Source organism: Geotrypetes seraphini, chromosome 6, assembly GCF_902459505.1.
Source record: "Geotrypetes seraphini chromosome 6, aGeoSer1.1, whole genome shotgun sequence".
Taxonomy (NCBI): Eukaryota; Metazoa; Chordata; class Amphibia; order Gymnophiona; family Dermophiidae; genus Geotrypetes; species Geotrypetes seraphini.
In genome coordinates, this window is record NC_047089.1 from 111,486,856 (window position 1) to 111,504,588 (window position 17,733).

Below are 17,733 nucleotides of genomic sequence, written 5' to 3' on the forward strand. Positions count from 1 at the left end.
ATACCACTGAAGGTCCTGTAGTGCAGATAGAACAGGTGCATAGAGCGCTAGGCAGGGCACAGGGGAACCTCCCGAAAGACATTGTTATTTGCTTAACTTCATTTGGAGTGAAAGAAACCATTCTACAAATGGCCAGGCGCCGTAGTGACTAAAAGTGGAATGGGCTGCCTGTTACTGTGTACCAAGATTTAGCAGTGATTACCTTCAAAAAATTGAGAGAGACTCAAGAAGTTACCAGATATCTCTGGCAAGCCAGCTACAAATACAGATGACAGTTTCCATTTGCTATGTTGATGACCATTGTGTTGGTGCATAAGCGTGTTAAAACCACGGCGGTGGCTTGGAGTGCATTAAAGGAGGTGTTGGGAGATGCTTTACCGGTGGAAATGTGCATTGAAACAGGAGGGCTTCCAGCCAAGTGGCAGAGAGTGCGTCCGCATGGAAAGCAGAGAAGATTGACAGCTGAGCCCGCTGTTGGAAGACCGCCATGATGCAGATGCTGTGGACTGTTGTTGAACTGATTTCTTTTTTCATTCCTTGATTGAGAATGAGTTTTCTGGGTCCTTTGGGTATGGGGAGGACTGGGTGTTTGTGTAATATTTGCATGTGGGGCAGTGTGTATGAGATGAGTTAGGTTGGGTTGACTGTTTTTTAAGTAGTTTTGTTAGAGGGTTGATGGGGAATTGGGCGGGAGGTGGCTGGGGGAGTAAGTGTGGGGTAAGTATGAATGGGAGTATCTGAAGCGGCCTTGCTACTGGTGGGCCTTCCTTGACTAGTAGGCTCCAGCTGTGTATGGGGCTGGAGAAGAAACTGGGGGTGGTGGGATTGGGGGAGGGGGGTTTGCGGCATTGGTTGGGGTGGAGGTGGGGTTTGTTATAACATCCTGAGGGGAGCTTGGCTCCCTAGGAGGGGAACGCAGCTGGAGGCTGGGCTGGCTAAGTTTGGGTTTGGGGTAGTGGGAGAAGGGTGAGAGTCACGCAAGTTTGTACTGGTTAAGGTGGTAACATGGAATGTGGGGAGCATAAACTCACCAATAAAAAGGTTCAAAATATTACAACATTTACAGCGAAATAAGATTGATGTGGCCCTACTGCAAGAAACCCATCTGGATGGGAAGGAACATAGTAAACTCAAATTATGGGAGATGGGGGATTATGTGGCAGCAGATGGGGTGGAAAAAAAAAAGAGGGGTGACATTTTGTTTCGGAAAGGAGTAGTGACTAATCTTGAATTGATGGATAAAGACGAGGGTGGGAGGTATGTTATCTGTAGGGGAGAGGTTACCAAGAAAAGGCTGATCTTTTGTTGTCTATATGCTCCAAATGTATATGATCAGTCTAGAAGAGGTATGCAGGCATATTGATAGGCTTAATAGCGGATGGTATCCATCCGAGGGTCATCAAGGAACTGAAAGGGACTATAGCTGAACTGCTTCAGCTAATGTCCATTATCCCAGGACAAGCAGGCAGGTATTCTCACATATGGGTGACGTCATCGACGGAGCCCGGATGTGGACGACTCACAAGCAGACTTGCTTGAAGAAATTCGAAGTTTCGAATCGCCTGCACCGCGCATGCGCGAGTGTCTTTCCACCCAGCGCAGGGCACATCTCCTCAGTTCTCAGTTTTCCGCGGAGCCAAGAAGTCCATCTTTGACTCTCTGTGTTTAACTTCATTCCTTTGTGCCTTCTCTGAACCGCGGTTTGTATTTTTTCCTCAAGAATCGCTGTTTTTATTTTATTTATTTTATTTTTAGTTAAAAAAAAAAGAAATAAAAAATTTTTGTTTTCTTCCGTTCGTTTTTCGGGACATGCCGCTCGGCCACAGCCCGAGGGCTTCGATCTTGCGGCTGCTATTTTTCCTCCTATGTCTCGGCCTGCCACGAGCTTCAAGAGGTGTAGCAAGTGTCAGCGCGCGATCTCTCTTACGGACCCTCACGGACACTGCCTCAAGTGCCTTGGGCCGAAACATCATCCTAGGTCGTGCCTGCCTTGCCAAACACTTCAGTCTCGTGCTTTCAAGCGTCGTCGTATTTTGGTGGACAAGCTCTTCGAGATGGAGTCTTCTACTGATCCCTCGACTTCGAAGGTGTCTTCGGCCTCGACTCCTACCGAGGCCCCTTCTGCGCCTACTGCTTCCACTTCGAGCCTCATCAGACCTTCGTCGTTTGCAGTGGCTCTTCCTTCCACCTTGAGCCTCATCAGACCTTCTTCGTTTGCAGCGGCTCTTGCTTCAACGTCATCTGCTGTATCTTCCCTTTTCCTCAGGTCAGATAGCTCAGGTCGAAGCACACTCACACTACCTCAAAGGAACCTCCAGCCAAAGCAGGTGGTCCAGTTTCAGACGCAGATCCATCCTTGCTGGCTTCTTTCCAGACCATGTTAGAGAAGCAGTTTATTCAGTTCCTTACTAACATGGGATCCAAACTGCTTCCTCTTATCCAGCCTGGGCATTCAGCATACTCCCGTGAGGTCGAGCCGCTTCCTTTGCCCCAGTCTGAACTTCCACACTCTTTGCAGGGAGCAGATTCTCTGCGAGTGCCTAGTCTGGCATCCAAGCACGTGAAGCAAGGAGCAGAGTGCATCGACGGGAATCTTCACACTCTATACAAGAAGCAGAGTCTTTGGAAGTGCATCGAGGTTCCTCCACCAAGCCTTTGGAGTTTCGATCTACAGCCTCTAGTCCTAATCATCCGATGGCATCAGCTGCTCTCGTCTCCGAGGCAAAGTCTCCTCAATCCTCGAGATCTGGTTCCAGACACAGTTCTCACCGACGTTCGAGGCCTTCCTCGAGGCATCCTTCCAGGCATAGTTCTTCTTCTCAAGACAGACCATGTTCCTCTAAGCCTCAATCTACTCCGACCTCGACCAGACCACCGACGGCTCGTTCGAGGTCTCCGATGCCGGACCTCTAGGATATTCCGGTTTCCATTACCTCATCCAAGTCACCAGGTTCCTTTGATGCTGAAGCTTAATCTTCGACTCAGGCTGCCTCGATGTCCTCGAGTCCTTCTCAAGGCAAAGCATTGGCAGATCAGCTATTTTTCTTGTCTTTCCTTCGTCAGATGGCTGTGGACTTGGATCTTCAATTAGATACTGGCTCAAAATACTCTAAGGAGTATCTCGAAGTTATGCATCTTCCTCAACCTCCGGCAGAGTCTCTTAAGCTTCCACTTCATAAGCTTTTGGTCGATGCATGGAAACACCTTTTTACATACCAGCTGTTCCAGGCAAATTGGACTCTAGGTATAAAACTGTGCATCACAAAGGATTTGACAACTTACAGTTATCTCATCAATCCCTCCTTGTCGAGTCCTCCTTAAAGAGGTCCCATCCTTCCAAGGTTTATGCCACTGTTCCTCCTTGAAGGGAAGTGAAAACTTTGGACAAATTCGGACGTCGCATCTATCAAAATGCTATGATGTCCTCAATTATAATTTTCAATTCATCACTTATTTTGAATTTCTTATTTCTTTATTGTCAAAGTTCTTGCATTATCTGGATATTCAAATGCACTTTGAATTTCAAGAGGTTATTGATTCTTTGTCTCAACTCCGATTGCATCTCCTCCAGTCATCTTATGATGCATTCGAGTTGTCTGCTCGAGCAGCTGCTTGCTCTGTGGCTATGCGTCGTCTTGACTGGCTGCGTATCATTGACATGGACCCTAATCTTCGAGACCGCTTAGCTAACATTCCTTGTGAGGGCAATGACCTCTTTGATGAATTTATCGATGCAGCTACCAAGAAATTGTCTGACCGTGAAAAATATTTTGCTTCGATTGTCAGACCTAAGCCAAAGCCAGCTCCTGCCAAGCCTCCATGCCCTGCTCTTATCTATCAACGGCGTTATGCTCCAAAGCCGGCTCCATACACTCGCCCTCCTCTTAAGAAGCAGCAACCTCAGAAGCAGCAAAAACTCCAAACTTCTGCTGCATCTAAGGCTTCTCAGCCTTTTTGACTGTTTAAAACAGAGCATAACCTCCACCATTCTGACTCTGTCTCTTTTTTTCCCCTATAGGAGGTCGTCTCCATCATTTTTACGACCGATGGATGTCAATTACCTCCAACCTCTGGATCTCAAGGAGGCTTACACTCATATTACCATTCATCCGGCCTCCCGTCAGTACCTCAGATTTTGGGTGGGGAATCTGCATTATCAATACAGAGTACTACCATTTGGCCTGGCCTCGTCTCCCAGAGTGTTAACCAAGTGCCTGGTAATGCCCGACAACATGATGCACGACCTACTCCTGCTGGAGCGCTGGTCTAGGACATGGCAACTCAACTTCAATGCCAAAAAATGCAAAATTATGCACCTGGGCAGCCAAAATCCATGCAAGTCTTATACCCTTAATGGCGAGATCCTAGCAAAAACGGTAGCAGAACGAGACTTAGGGGTAATCGTCAGTGAGGACATGAAGTCTGCCAATCAAGTGGAGCAGGCTTCATCCAAGGCAAGACAAATAATGGGTTGCATACGAAGGGGTTTCGTCAGCCGTAAGGAGGAAGTCATTATGCCATTGTATAGATCCACGGTGAGGCCCCCACCTGGAATACTGTGTGCAATTTTGGAGGCCACATTATCGCATGGATGTGCTGAGACTGGAGTCGGTGCAGAGAATGGCCACCCGGATGGTCTCGGGACTCAAGGATCTTCCATATGAAGAACGGCTTGACAAATTACAGCTATACTCGCTCGAGGAGCGCAGAGAGAGGGGAGACATGATCGAGACGTTCAAGTATCTTACGGGCCGCATCGAGGCGGAGGAAGATATCTTCTTTTTCAAGGGTCCCACGACAACAAGAGGGCATCCGTGGAAAATCAGGGGCGGGAAACTACGAGGTGACACCAGGAAATTATTTTTCACTGAAAGAGTGGTTGATCGCTGGAACAGTCTTCCACTACAGGTGATTGAGGCCAGCAGCGTGCCTGATTTTAAGGCCAAATGGGATAGACACGTGGGATCTATTCACAGAGAAAGGTAGGGGAGGGTCATTAGGGTGGGCAGACTAGATGGGCCGTGGCCCTTATCTGCCGTCTATTTCTATGTTTCTATGTAGTAGCAGCAGCTCTAAGGAATCATGGTCTTCAGGTTTCCCTACCATCCATCAGGTTTCCCTACCTCGACGACTGGCTCATCAAAGATTCCACATCTCAAGGGGTTATTGTAGCGACCCAATGGACCACCTGGTTCCTACAATGTTTGGGATTCAAAATCAACTTTCCCAAATCTCAACTTCAGCCCTCACAGACTCTACAATTCATTGGAGCTGTTATGGACACTGTCCACCTCAGAGCATTCCTTCCACAACAATGCCTGGAAGCTCTTCTTCAACTCTGTCACACTGTGTCTTCCCACTCTTCCATCTCAGTGAGACACATGATGGTGCTTCTGGGTCACATGGCTCCACAGTACACGTGACTCCTTTTGCCAGACTTCACCTCAGAATTCCTCTGGACCCTGGCATCTCAATGGACGCAGGCTTGCGATCCTCTTTCCCGACACATCACAGTCACTTCTTCTTTCAAGAAGTCTCTCCGTTGGTGGATGCTCTCTTAAGAGGCTTGCTTTTTCAACCGCCCTCTCATCAGAAGGTCCTCACGACAGACTCGTCGACCTATGCTTGGGGCGCTCATCTCGATGGGCTCCGTACTCAAGGTCTCTGGACCAGTACGGATCATCAGTGTCATATCAATCAGTTGGAACTCAGAGCGATCCTCAAAGCTCTCCATGCTTTTCAATATCTCCTTCATGACACAGTAGTCCTCGTCCGCACGGACAACCAAGTCGCCATGTATTATGTCAACAAACAGGGAGGGACGGGATCTGCCTCCCTCTGTCAAGAAGCTCTGGAGGTTTGGGACTGGGCTATCCGTCACAACACCTTCCTGAAAGCTGTCTACATTCAAGGGGCTCAGAATTTCTTAGCGGACAACTTGAGTCGTCTCCTGCAACCTCACGAATGGACTCTCCATTCCTCATCTCTTCATCACATTTTCTCACAGTGGGGGACGCCTCAGATGGATCTCTTTGCAGCTCCCCACAACCTGCCTCAGTTCTGCTCCAGGATATACTTTCCTCACCGCCTCGAGGCAGATGCTTTTCTTCTGGAATGGACAAATCTCTTCCTCTATGCATTTCCTCCATTCCCTCTCATTCTCAAGACTCTAGTCAAATTGAAGAACGATCGTGCCACTATGATTCTAATCGCTCCTCGGTGGCCGAGACAACCATGGTACTCCCTTCTACTTCAACTCAGCAGCAGGGAGCCATACCTTCTCCCAGTTTTTCCTTCTCTGCTTACACAGAGTCAAGGATCTCTGCTTCATCTCAGCCTGCAGTCTCTACACCTGACAGCTTGGTACCTCTGAACATAACCCCTCTTCAGTTTTCTCAATCTGTAAGAGGCATTTTAGAAGCTTCTAGAAAGCTTACAATTAGACAATGCTATCACAAAAAATGGATTAGATTTTCTACATGGTGTTTTTCTCATCATAAGGAGCCTCAACATTCCTCCTTATAATCTGTTTTAGATTATCTTTTTCACCTATCCAACTCTGGACTCAAGTCTACATCCATATGAGTCTATCTCAGTGTAATTGAAGCTTTTCATCAGCCTATTTAAGGGAAACCCCTCTCTGCTCATCCGGTGGTTTCCAGATTCATGAAAGAACTTTCAATGTCAAACCTCCTCTAAAACCGCCTCTTGTGGTTTGGGACCTCAATGTTGTCCTTTCTCAACTCATGAAGCCTCCATTTGAACCAATTGATAAGGCTCATCTGAGGTATCTCACTTGGAAAGTGGTGCTTCTCATTGCCCTCACTTCTGCTCGACGAGTCAGTGAGCTACAAGCTTTAGTTACTGATTCACCATTCACTGTGTTCCATCATGACAAGGTGTTTCTTCGTACTCATCCTAAATTTCTACCTAAAGTGGTCTCAGAATTTCATCTCAACCAATCTATCGTGCTTCCAGTGTTTTTTCCAAAGCCTCACTCTCACCCTGGAGAATCAGCTCTTCATATTCTGGACTGTAAACGTGCTTTGGCCTTCTACTTGGAACGCAGCAAACCACACAGAACTGCTCCTCAACTTTTTGTCTCTTTCGATCCAAATAAGTTGGGACATCCAATTTCTAAACGCACCATCTCCAATTGGATGGCGGCTTGTATCTCTTTCTGCTATGCCCAGGCTGGATTACCACTTCACAGTAAAGTCACAGCCCATAAAGTCAGAGCAATGGCAGGTTCTTTAGCTTTCCTCAGATAGACTCTGATTGAGGAGATTTGCAAGGCTGCTACTTGGTTCTCGGTACATACCTTCACTTCTCACAATTGTCTGGATACTTTCTCCAGACGGGATTGGACAGTTTGACCAAACAGTATTACAAAATTTATTTTCCTAAGTTGCCAACAGTCCCACCATCCCATTCTGGTTAGCTTGGAGGTCACCCATACATGAGAATACCTGCATGCTTGTCCTGGGATAAAGCACAGTTACTTATCGTAACAGGTGTTATCCAGGGACAGCAGGCAGCTATTCTCACAACCCATCCACCTCCCCTGGTTGGCTTCTTTGCTAGCTATCTGAACTGAGGAGACGCGCCCTGTGCACTGGGCGGGAAGGCACTCGCGCATGCGCGGTGTGGGCGACTCGAAACTTCTAGTTTCTTCAAGCAAGTCTGCTTGTGAGGCGTCCGAATCGGGGCTCCGTTGGATGACGTCACCCATACGTGAGAATAGCTGCCTGCTGTCCCTGGATAACACCTGTTTCGATAAGTAACTGTGCTGTATGTGCGGTCCTAAGATTTAAAGTGACAGTACACTTTTGACTGTTCATACCATGTTCCGTAGATGACATCTAGATGTGAGACTATATGCCTGCTGTCCTCAGAAAACACCTGCTACAGCTTTGTTGTGTGTATGGGAGAGGGGACAATAGGAGTAAGATGAGTTGAGGGATGATAGTTTAAGAACATAAGAAACGCCTTCACCGGATCAGACCAAGGTCCATCTAGTCCGGCGATCCGCACACGCGGAGGCCCATTTAGGTGCTCCTTGTTGGAGACCCGGATTTCCCGTATCCCTCAATATGATTTGCAAGAAGGTGTGCATCCAACTTGCGTTTGAAACCCAGCACAGTATTTTCTGCCACCACCTCCTCCGGGAGAGCATTCCAAGCGCCCACCACTCTTTGTGTGAAACAGAACTTCCTGACATTTGTCCTGAACCTGCTGCCATTCAGTTTCAGGCTATGACCTCTTGTCCGTATCACATCTGAAAATGTCAGTAATGCTGCTTCCTGGTCAATTTGATCAAATCCCTTTAATATTTTAAAAGTCTCTATCAGATCCCCACGCAGTCTTCTCTTTTCGAAGGTGAACAGTCCCAGTTTTCCGAGGCCTTCCTTGTAGCTTAAATTCTCCATGCCCTTGACTAGTTTCGTGGCTTGCCTCTGCACCCTCTCCAACAGAATTTAATCCATCTTAAGGTATGGAGACCAGTGTTGGACACAGTATTCTAAGTGTGGTCTGACCATTGTTCTGTAAAGTGGCATTATAACATCTTCCGACCTACTTGTGATCCCCTTCTTAATCATGCCTAACATCCTATTTGCTTTCTTCGCCGCTGCCGCACATTGAGCCGATGGCTTTAGGGTTCTGTCTATCAGTACCCCCAAATCCCTTTCTTGTTCGCATTTGGCTAGTGTCACCCCCGACATCTTGTATTCATGTTCTTTGTTTTTCTTTCCCAGATGCATCACCTTGCATTTGTCTGTTAAAATTCATCTGCCACTTTATCGCCCACATTTGCAGCTGATTTAGATCTTTCTGAAGATCCTCATAGTCCCTTTGAGAGCCAACCGCCCGACATAGTTTTGTATCATCTGCAAACTTGATTATATTGCATGATGTTTCCTCTTCCAGGTCATTTATAAAAATATTGAACAAGATGGGCCCAAGAACCGAGCCCTGGGGCACGCCGCTGGCCACCTTTTCCCAGTCCAAGAATTTCCCATTTATGGTTACCCTCTGCGTTCTGTTCTCTAACCAATTTCCGATCCATCCGTGCACTTCTCCTCCTATTCCATGACTTAGTAGTTTACTCATAAGCCTTGCGTGCGGAACCTTGTCAAACGCTTTTTGGAAGTCCAAGTAAATTATGTCCACTGGATCTCCACTATCTATTTGCTTGTTAACCTTCTCAAAGAATTGAAGTAAATTTGTCAAACATGACCTCCCTTTCCTGAAGCCATGTTGACTAGCTCTCATTAGGTTGTGCTTTTCCAAGTGTTGTAAAATGCGGTCTTTAATTAGTGCTTCGATTATCTTCCCAGGAACCGATGTGAGACTCACCGGTCTGTAGTTTCCTGGTTCACCTCTTGATCCTTTTTTGAAAATTGGGATGACATTTGCTATCCTCAAGTCGTCTGGTATCTGCCCGGTTCTAATTGACATGTTAGCTAAGGATTGCAGTAGTTCCCCAATTTCTATCTTAAGTTCCTTTAAAACTCTCGGGTGAATCCCATCCGGTCCAGGGGATTTATCACTTTTTAGTTTGTCAATCTGAAAGTAAATCATGTCCAACTCCACATGTATTGTTGTTAGGCTCTCCTCTATGCCTCCGGTGAATACCCTCCCAGTGTCTGGCATTGTAATTGATATAGTTCTCATTCTATTTTGTTTCAAGTTTATTCAAAATTTTGATAAAACGCAAATCAAGGATTCTAAGCGTTTTACAATTCATATTAAAAAAAGGGGGAGACAAACAGGTAGATACCCACGGGAAAATACTTGACTACATAAAACAATGGGAAAAATTGGGAGAACTACAAAATATGAGCAAAGAGTACATAAAAGGTAACTCACAATAGGGAAAATACGGAATAAGAATTATTGAACCTCTCTGGCTGTAACCAAGTCTGTTATCAAAAATCAGTTGTTGAATGTGTATTGGTTTTGTCAGCACAAATTTTTTTTTAAAATCTCAAATGGACTGCATTCTGAAGTTACATGGGTTGTATCTGGACTACAGACTGCACACGGGATGTCCTTGATTTACATTATATTAGTGATTTCTATTCTGCCATTAACTTGTGGTTCAAGGCGGATTACATAAGGAGTTATTTGGACATTTAGGAATACATAAGGAGTTATCTGGACATTTCTCATGGTATTATGGAGTGGAGTAGGTTGCTATTGGGAATTGAGATGATTCTTGCTGTGTTAGTTTGTCTTTAAGGATTTCTTGAATAGCAGGGTTTTTATTTCTTTTCTGAAGGTTTTGTAGTCTATGGTCGTGATCAGTAAATTGGAGATTTGGTAATCTAGTTTTGCTGCTTGAGTGGCCAGAAAGCCATCGTACATTTTTTTTCGTTTGACATTTCTGATGGGAGGGTGCATGAATGGAGTGTGGGTTCTCCTATGTCTGGTTGTGGTTGTTTGTATTAGTCGGTTGTTCAAGTAGGCTGGGCAGTCTCCGTTTCTGGTCTTAAATAGTAGACAGTGTGAATCGAGGTAAGCCACTGTGATGTGGCCATGTTTCCTCAGTGATGATGTGGCCATGTTTCCTCAGTGAGTAGATAAGTCTCAGAGCTGTGTTTTATAATGTTTGTAGTTGTTTTATCATAGTTGTGGGGCAAGGGAGATAGAGGATGTTGCAGTAGTCTAGAAGACCCAGGAATAGGAACTGGACCATGAGCTGGAATTGTTTTCTGTCGAAGAATTTTCGAACTTGCCTTAGATTTCTCATGACTGAGAATGATTTCTGTATTGTTTTGTTGATTTGTGGCTGCATGGTACAGCCTCTGTCTATCAGCATTCCCAGAAGTTTTAGAGTGGGTTAAATGGGGTATGTGATTGAGTTTATTACTAGGTTTGTTATGGTTGAGATTTTGTTATTTTTGATGAATTTTGTTTTGTCAGGATTCAGTTTCATTTTGTGGTCTTTCATCCATGTTGCTACTGTATCTAGTGTTCTGTGTAGTGTGTCTATCATGAAGGGCGCTGGTTGATCAAAAGGAAGGAGAATGGTGATGTCATCTGCATAGCTATAGGAGGTTAGGCCTAATTTGTCTAGGCAGGTGCCGAGGGATGCTATGTAGAGGTTGAAGAGTGTGGGAGATAAAGGTGATCCTTGGGGTATGCCGCAGGGGTTGGACCATGGTTCTGATTTTTCTTTGTTTGACTTTACTCTATAAGTCCTGGATTGTAGGAATCCTTGAAACCATGTGTGTACCTTACCTATTATTCCTATTGTATCTAGTATTTAGTAGGATGTCATGGTCTACTAGGTCAAAAGTGTGGTGAGATCTTGTTGTATAATCGGCATTTTTCTGCCTGTGTTGCGGTGTTGTCTAGCTGTGTCCAGGAGGGATCCCAGTAGTGTTTCTGTGCTGTAATTGGTTCTGAAACCAGACTGTGTAGTGTGGAGTAAGTTGTGGTTTTCTAGGTAGTTGGTGAGGAGTTTAGCTACGAGGCCTTTCATTAGCTTGACATATAGTGGCATATGGGTCTGTAATTGGATGGTTGATCTGTTGCTCCTTTGGGGTCTTTTAAGATTGTGGTGACAATGATTTCGCTAAGGTCTTGTGGGAAAAGGCTGTATGTGAGCAAGGTTTGTATCCATTGTAAGAGGAGGGCGCGGAATAAAGTACTGGAGGTTTTTAATAGGTATGGTGGAGAGTGGTTGAGGTCACAGGCTGCGTGGCTGTATTTTTTATAGAGTTTGTTAAAGCCTGACCATTGTATAGTAGAGAAGTGGGACCAGGTTCTGTCTGCTGCAACCGATTCTTTTTCTGTGGGAGGTAGTGCGATCTCTTCTAGGTGAGTAGGGGTTTACCTCCAAATATCCAGAAATTGTATTCAAATGCACTGACATTTATCCATAACTGGGACAATTTTGCTTATTTGTTTATAACAACATTATTTCCCCTACCCTCTGAAATATTATTTTAATTCTTAAAACTTTTAAAGTTAATGTGACTGGATACTTAAGACTTGGGTGCGAAGTTAAGAGTGGAAAAAGTATTTAAATGTGTTAATTTCCTGTGTTCGTTACCCATGTGAAATTTTTATCATAGAGTATATGATTGACACAATTAACTAAATTGATGTATATTTTTGAACAGCGATGTCCATGGTGCTTCAAGTTCCAAAGGTCCGGGAAACATTCCATTACAAGATCAGCGCTTGGCACTTGCAATACTTCTGGAGTTAGCAGTGCAAAGGGGTACACTAAGGTGAGGAATATGTAGATTTTTGTCTTTTTTTTACATAGTAACACAGTAAATGATGGCAGATAAAGACCAGCATGCCCATCTAGTCTTCAGTAAGGTGGGTAAGTTTGTAACTGTCTCTCAGCAGGCCTCCCTTTCGTTCCCCTTTGCCTTTTTCAAAGTGCAAGTGTTCTTTCACTTTTGCTTTGATTCAGAAATGCTCTATGCATTGATTTCATCATCTTTCTCTATAGCATTGTGTGGCAGAGTCCAGTCTGAATTTTCCTGGACCCTGTGCACACACACAAACAGCATAAACAGTTATGGAAAGGAAATGTTTTGATTTATTCACTCTTCTGAGCCTGTTCTCTCCATTCAAAATAAGCAGACCTTAGCCAGACCCATGAACATTAGGGTAGTCCACGGTAGTATGCAAAAAAAAAAAAATAAAAAATCAATCTTGTCAAATTTTGTCTTGACAAGACTTATTTTGTCCACTTGGTTTGTCTTACTCATGTGTCAAATTTCAGTTTGATTAGACAATACTTAGAGGTCACCCCCAGCAAGCATGGTTTGCTTGTATGTTGTGTATGTAAGGTGATTATTTGGTATGGTGTCTAGTTTGTGATCTGCATCTGAAAACTGGCTCCTTGGGAAGTAAGTCTGTCAGCTGTCGCTAGACTGGATGTTCTACGACTGGTTAATTTTTATCACTATGACAAAGGAAAACCTTTACTGGAAAGCTATAAGTTGTCATGTGAGTCGGTGATGACGGAATGGGATCAAGCCAGGATAACAACACATAATAAACTGTATATTAATAATAATTTTTCAGAAGGTTTTAGGTTGCAGAGGGGGGTTAGACAAGGCTGTCCCTTATCTCCTTTGCTTTTTGATATTGTATTAGAACCCTTGTTATTAACTATTCAGCAAGCGAAGGAGATACAGGGTATTCCTCGTAGAGATCGGGAATATAAAGTCTCTGCATATGCAGATGATATACTGCTTTATTTGAGAAATCCTGAGAAAACCATTCCTTGCTTACTTGAAATGATTGAGAAATTTGGAAAATTTTCAGGATACAAGATAAATTGGAGTAAATGAAATTCTTCCACTTAATGTCCACTGTACAAAAGGTTTGTTTGATTCATTTCCCTTTCTTTGGAAAGAAGATGGAATAAAATACTTATGCATTTGGATTAAAAATATGCTGGAAGAAACAATGAAAATAAATGAAAAATTTTTATTACAGAAGGTAACAGAAATGTGTGAGCAATGGAATCCTTTATATCTTTCGTGGTGGGGGAAGAGTCCAAACTATTAAAATGATGATTTTGCCTGTAGTTTGTTATCAGATGGGTATGTTGCCAGTTTTTTTTCAAGGGTCCTTTTATAAAAAATAAAATAGCATTCTTACAAAATTTATTTGGCTGGGTAAAACTCCTAGAGTTGCTTTGGTATCTCTACAAAAGCCGATCTCAGAGGGAGGGGTAAATTTTCCCAATTTTTATAGGTACCATCAGTCCTATATTTTGCGCCAGGGTATGTATTGGGTCCTCCCAGAGCTCATGGAAAAACTCCCAGATTGGTTGTGGTTAGAATGGCAACTCATGTCTCCTATACGTCTATGCCATGTTCTCAGTATCAAAATGCCTAGGTACTGTAAAGATAACAGAATATTAGTTGATGCATGGAAAACATTGTGATATGTAAGTAATTTAACAACTATTCCAATTCACAAATCTACAAATCAATCTATATGGCTGAACTCCAAGATTCAAATTGGCGGAGAAAAGCTCGCCTGGAAGCATTGGATGATATCAGGAATACGCTTATCAGGAATACGCTTATCTTGCAACTGTGAAAACTCAAGCACTTTAAAGTGCTTGAGTTTTCACAGTTGCAAGATAAATATGGCCTCAATAAATCAGAAAGTTTTAGATGGTTGCAACTAAAACAGGCCATTCATGTGGAGTTCCCTGAGTGGAAAAACCTTAATAATCAATATAGTATGGAGTTATGTTTTCAGGCGGACTTTCTGGGTCACCAGGCTGGCCAGCGGTATAAATTGCTGACTGGATTTATTAAAAAGAAACCAAACACTGGTCTGAGAGATATTTGGAGCATTGAGATCGACTTTGTCCCACCCCCACCCCCCGAAGCCAGCCTGCCTGCCTGTCTACTTCCCTGGCCAAAGCCAGCCTGCTTGCCTGCCTGCCTATCTCCTTCCCTCCCTGCCGTGCAAAAAAAAAAAAATAAAAAAAGCCTCCCTCCTTCCTTTTCCCAGTCGCTGCTATCTTACCGCCCTACTGCTGCTACTGCTAAAGCCGACAGGAAGTCTTCTTTCCGACGTCAATTCTGACGTCGGAGAGAACATTGTGGGCCAGCCAGGCAGCGATTTTTTGATGACAGAATCGCATCAAAAACAAAGCTATGAATGGTAAACCCTACAGCGTCCGCCATTGCAAGACATTCCATGCTGTCTCACATGTACAGTTGAAACAGAACCTGTGACCTTTGAAAGTCTTGTAACACAGTCATTTTTTAATCTTTTGATTTGAAGAATAATCAACAAAAGTGAAAATATTCCTGATGAAACATCCCACGAGTGGACCGACAATCCAGTTTTCAAGGAGGCATTGAAAGAAAAAAGAGGGAAGCTGCGGAATGAAGTTCTTTTTTTGCAAGATAATGCACCCCTCACAAGTCTGGCAAAACGATGGATGTTTTGAAGCAGTTGGGGTTTTAGTGCTTAGACCACCACCCTACTCTCCAGATCTTGCTCTATCTATTTTCTGTTTCCAAACCTTAAAAAGAGTTTGAAATGGTGACAATTTTCGAGTGATTCGGAGGTGATTGCAGCAGTGTAACAGTATTTCAGTAACAAAACATCAGAGTATTTTTGGAAGGGTTACAGAAACTTTAGAAACGACGTGCCAAGTGTGTTGAACTTAGGGGTGAATATGTGGAATAAGAGGGAGAGAGAGGGAGACCTGGAACAAAGGTAGTGGTAGGTACAAAAGAGAACTTACACTTTATCTGGGGAGGGTAAGCAGAAGGTAAAGAGAGAGACCTAGATCCAAAGGGGATGGGGGCTGGATTGTGAAAGAAATATTGGATGCACAGTCAGAAAGAAGTGCAACCAGAGACTCATGAAATCACCAGACAACAAAGGTAGGAAAAATGATTTTATTTTCAATTTAGTGATCAAAATGTGTCAGTTTTGGGAATTTATATCTGCTGTCTATATTTTGCACTATATTTGTCTGGTTTTCTATAGTTGTTACTCAGGTGACATTGCATATTTTAAAGTCATCTGCCTTGACATCTTTGAAACCCCCCTGAATATAAATGATTATTAAGATTTTCTAAGTTTAAGTTTAAGTTTTTTAGGATTTTATATACCGCCTATCAAGGTTTTCTAAGCGGTTTTACAATCAGATACTCAAGCATTTTCCCTATCTGTCCCGGTGGGTTCACAATCTATCTAACGTACCTGGGGCTATGGAGGATTATGTGACTTGCCCAGGGTCACAAGGAGCAGCATGGGATTTGAACCCACAACCCCAGGATGCTGAGGCTGTAGCTTCAACCACTGCGCCACACACTCCTCCTATGTACAGTGTGCTTTTTTTTTTTTTTTTTTTAATTTTGTGGTTACCATTATGTATTTAATAAGATTATATTTTGTGTATATGAAAAATGGATAGAAGAAATTGCATTACAATTAGTATTATTATTATTATGGGGGTGGAGTTGGGGGCGACATTTGGGTGGGTCTGTGGCAGAGCTTTTGCCCCCCCTCCCCAAACAAAAAAGAGTTCCATTGCCTATGGTGAAGATAACTTGTGAAGAAAAGCATCTCCAAAGCACATATAAAAAAGCTCAAACCGGGAAAGTATTACTGCTAGGGGATTCCAACATCAGAGGGATTAACCTTGGAATACAGGACAAGGAACTCAAAGAAGTGAAATGCCTTCCAGGATCCTCAGATACCAGGAATGCCAGACAAATATCGACTAATTAAGGAAGAAGCAAAGATTTTGAACCCTAAAGTTGAAAGGGGTTAGATTCTGTACAAAAATAAGGAAATTCTTCTTCACCCAGGGAGTGGTAGAAAACTGGAACGCTCTTCCGGAGTCTGTTATAGGGGAAAACACCCTCCAGGGTTTCAAGACAAAGTTGGACAAGTTCATGCTAAACTGGTGAGACTGGACTCATTTGGAGCACTGGTCTTGACCTTGGGGACTGCTGGGCAGGATGGACCATTGATTGGTCTGACCCAGCAGCGGCAATTCTTATGTTCTTAAGTATGTTGTTAACCACCTTGAAACAAATGACCTAGCCAACAATAACCTACTGCCTACTTATGGAAAGGGTGTGGAAAGAGTACAAAACACTGAGAACTTCAATAGGTGGCTCAAAGCCTGGTGTCATCAAGAAGGCTTTAGGTACATAGGAGGATGGGGCAATACATGGAAAAACAAGAAATTATATTGTAATGATGGGCTGCACCTTACCATGGCAGGAAAAAGAATCCTAGCTCAGAAATTCAGGCAATATGCTTCTAGGCATTTAAACTAGAAGGTGGGGGTGGTGTATGTATGGAGGTTACTTCTGGTGGCCAACCCCAGCAAAAGACAAGATTTGATGATGATAAAGATAACAATGAAAACAACATTAGCAATTCACTTCCTAGCGATGCAACAGGAAATGACTTGAAATTAAAAAAACTAAACAAAATATGAGATTGCTGCAGAATAGTAGCTGGAAAGCAATTACCATAAACGCTCACAGTCTAAGCAACAAAAAATCGGGATCGGCAGATCTTGATATTTAGAGGCAGACTTGGATATCTCTCCCTTCCCCTTCACCCCATCCAGCCTGCTACTTCACTCTCCCTACCTCTTTCTCTGCCCAAGGTGGAAGGCTATCACCTTGGCTGGCCTGCCTGCCACCTTATTCTCTAGCCACCTGTCATCCCATGCTCCAGGTCACCATTGCCTCATTCTCCCTACTCCTCATGATGATCGTCACCTGTCCTTTTTGCTAGGTCTCATATTAGCCATACTGCCTGCTTACTTACTTGTCTCTGCTATCTTGTGCCCACCCTCTCTCCCTTCATGCTAGCTCTCACTCTTTCTTCTCCTCACCCTGGCCTGCCTGTCGCTTCCCTCTCCCTTCCCCCAAGCTGTCCCTCACAATCCCAATCCCACAGAAAATTGATCCACCGTTGGTGGCTCACTGGGTTCAGTTAGAGCATGCAGTGAAAAATTTGAGATTTGTGATTTTAATCACTGTTCAATTGACCCGAGATGGGATTGTATTTGAGATTCTGTTAAGGAAAGAGCAAAAATTAATCCCTTCCTGGGTTACGGTAGAACCCTTTGGGTTGAATAAAGAAATTGAATGGCATTTGCTTTAATCAAGGACAGGTATGTAGGGGATATAACGGGAAGGAGGAAGTGAGGTAATGGCAAGCAGTTGAATTTCTCCAGCGTTTGTGCTGGAGCAA

General features: G+C 43.8%; 1 protein-coding gene across 1 annotated transcript in view; it reads left to right on the plus strand.

The window, feature by feature from the left end:
• The window catches only part of HERC2 (HECT and RLD domain containing E3 ubiquitin protein ligase 2), a 3,346,202-nt gene that overhangs the window by 212,310 nt on the left and 3,116,159 nt on the right, over positions 1 to 17,733 (plus strand). The window contains 1 exon segment of the mRNA XM_033948978.1: positions 12,132 to 12,242. Coding sequence (XP_033804869.1) covers positions 12,132 to 12,242 — 111 coding nt within the window.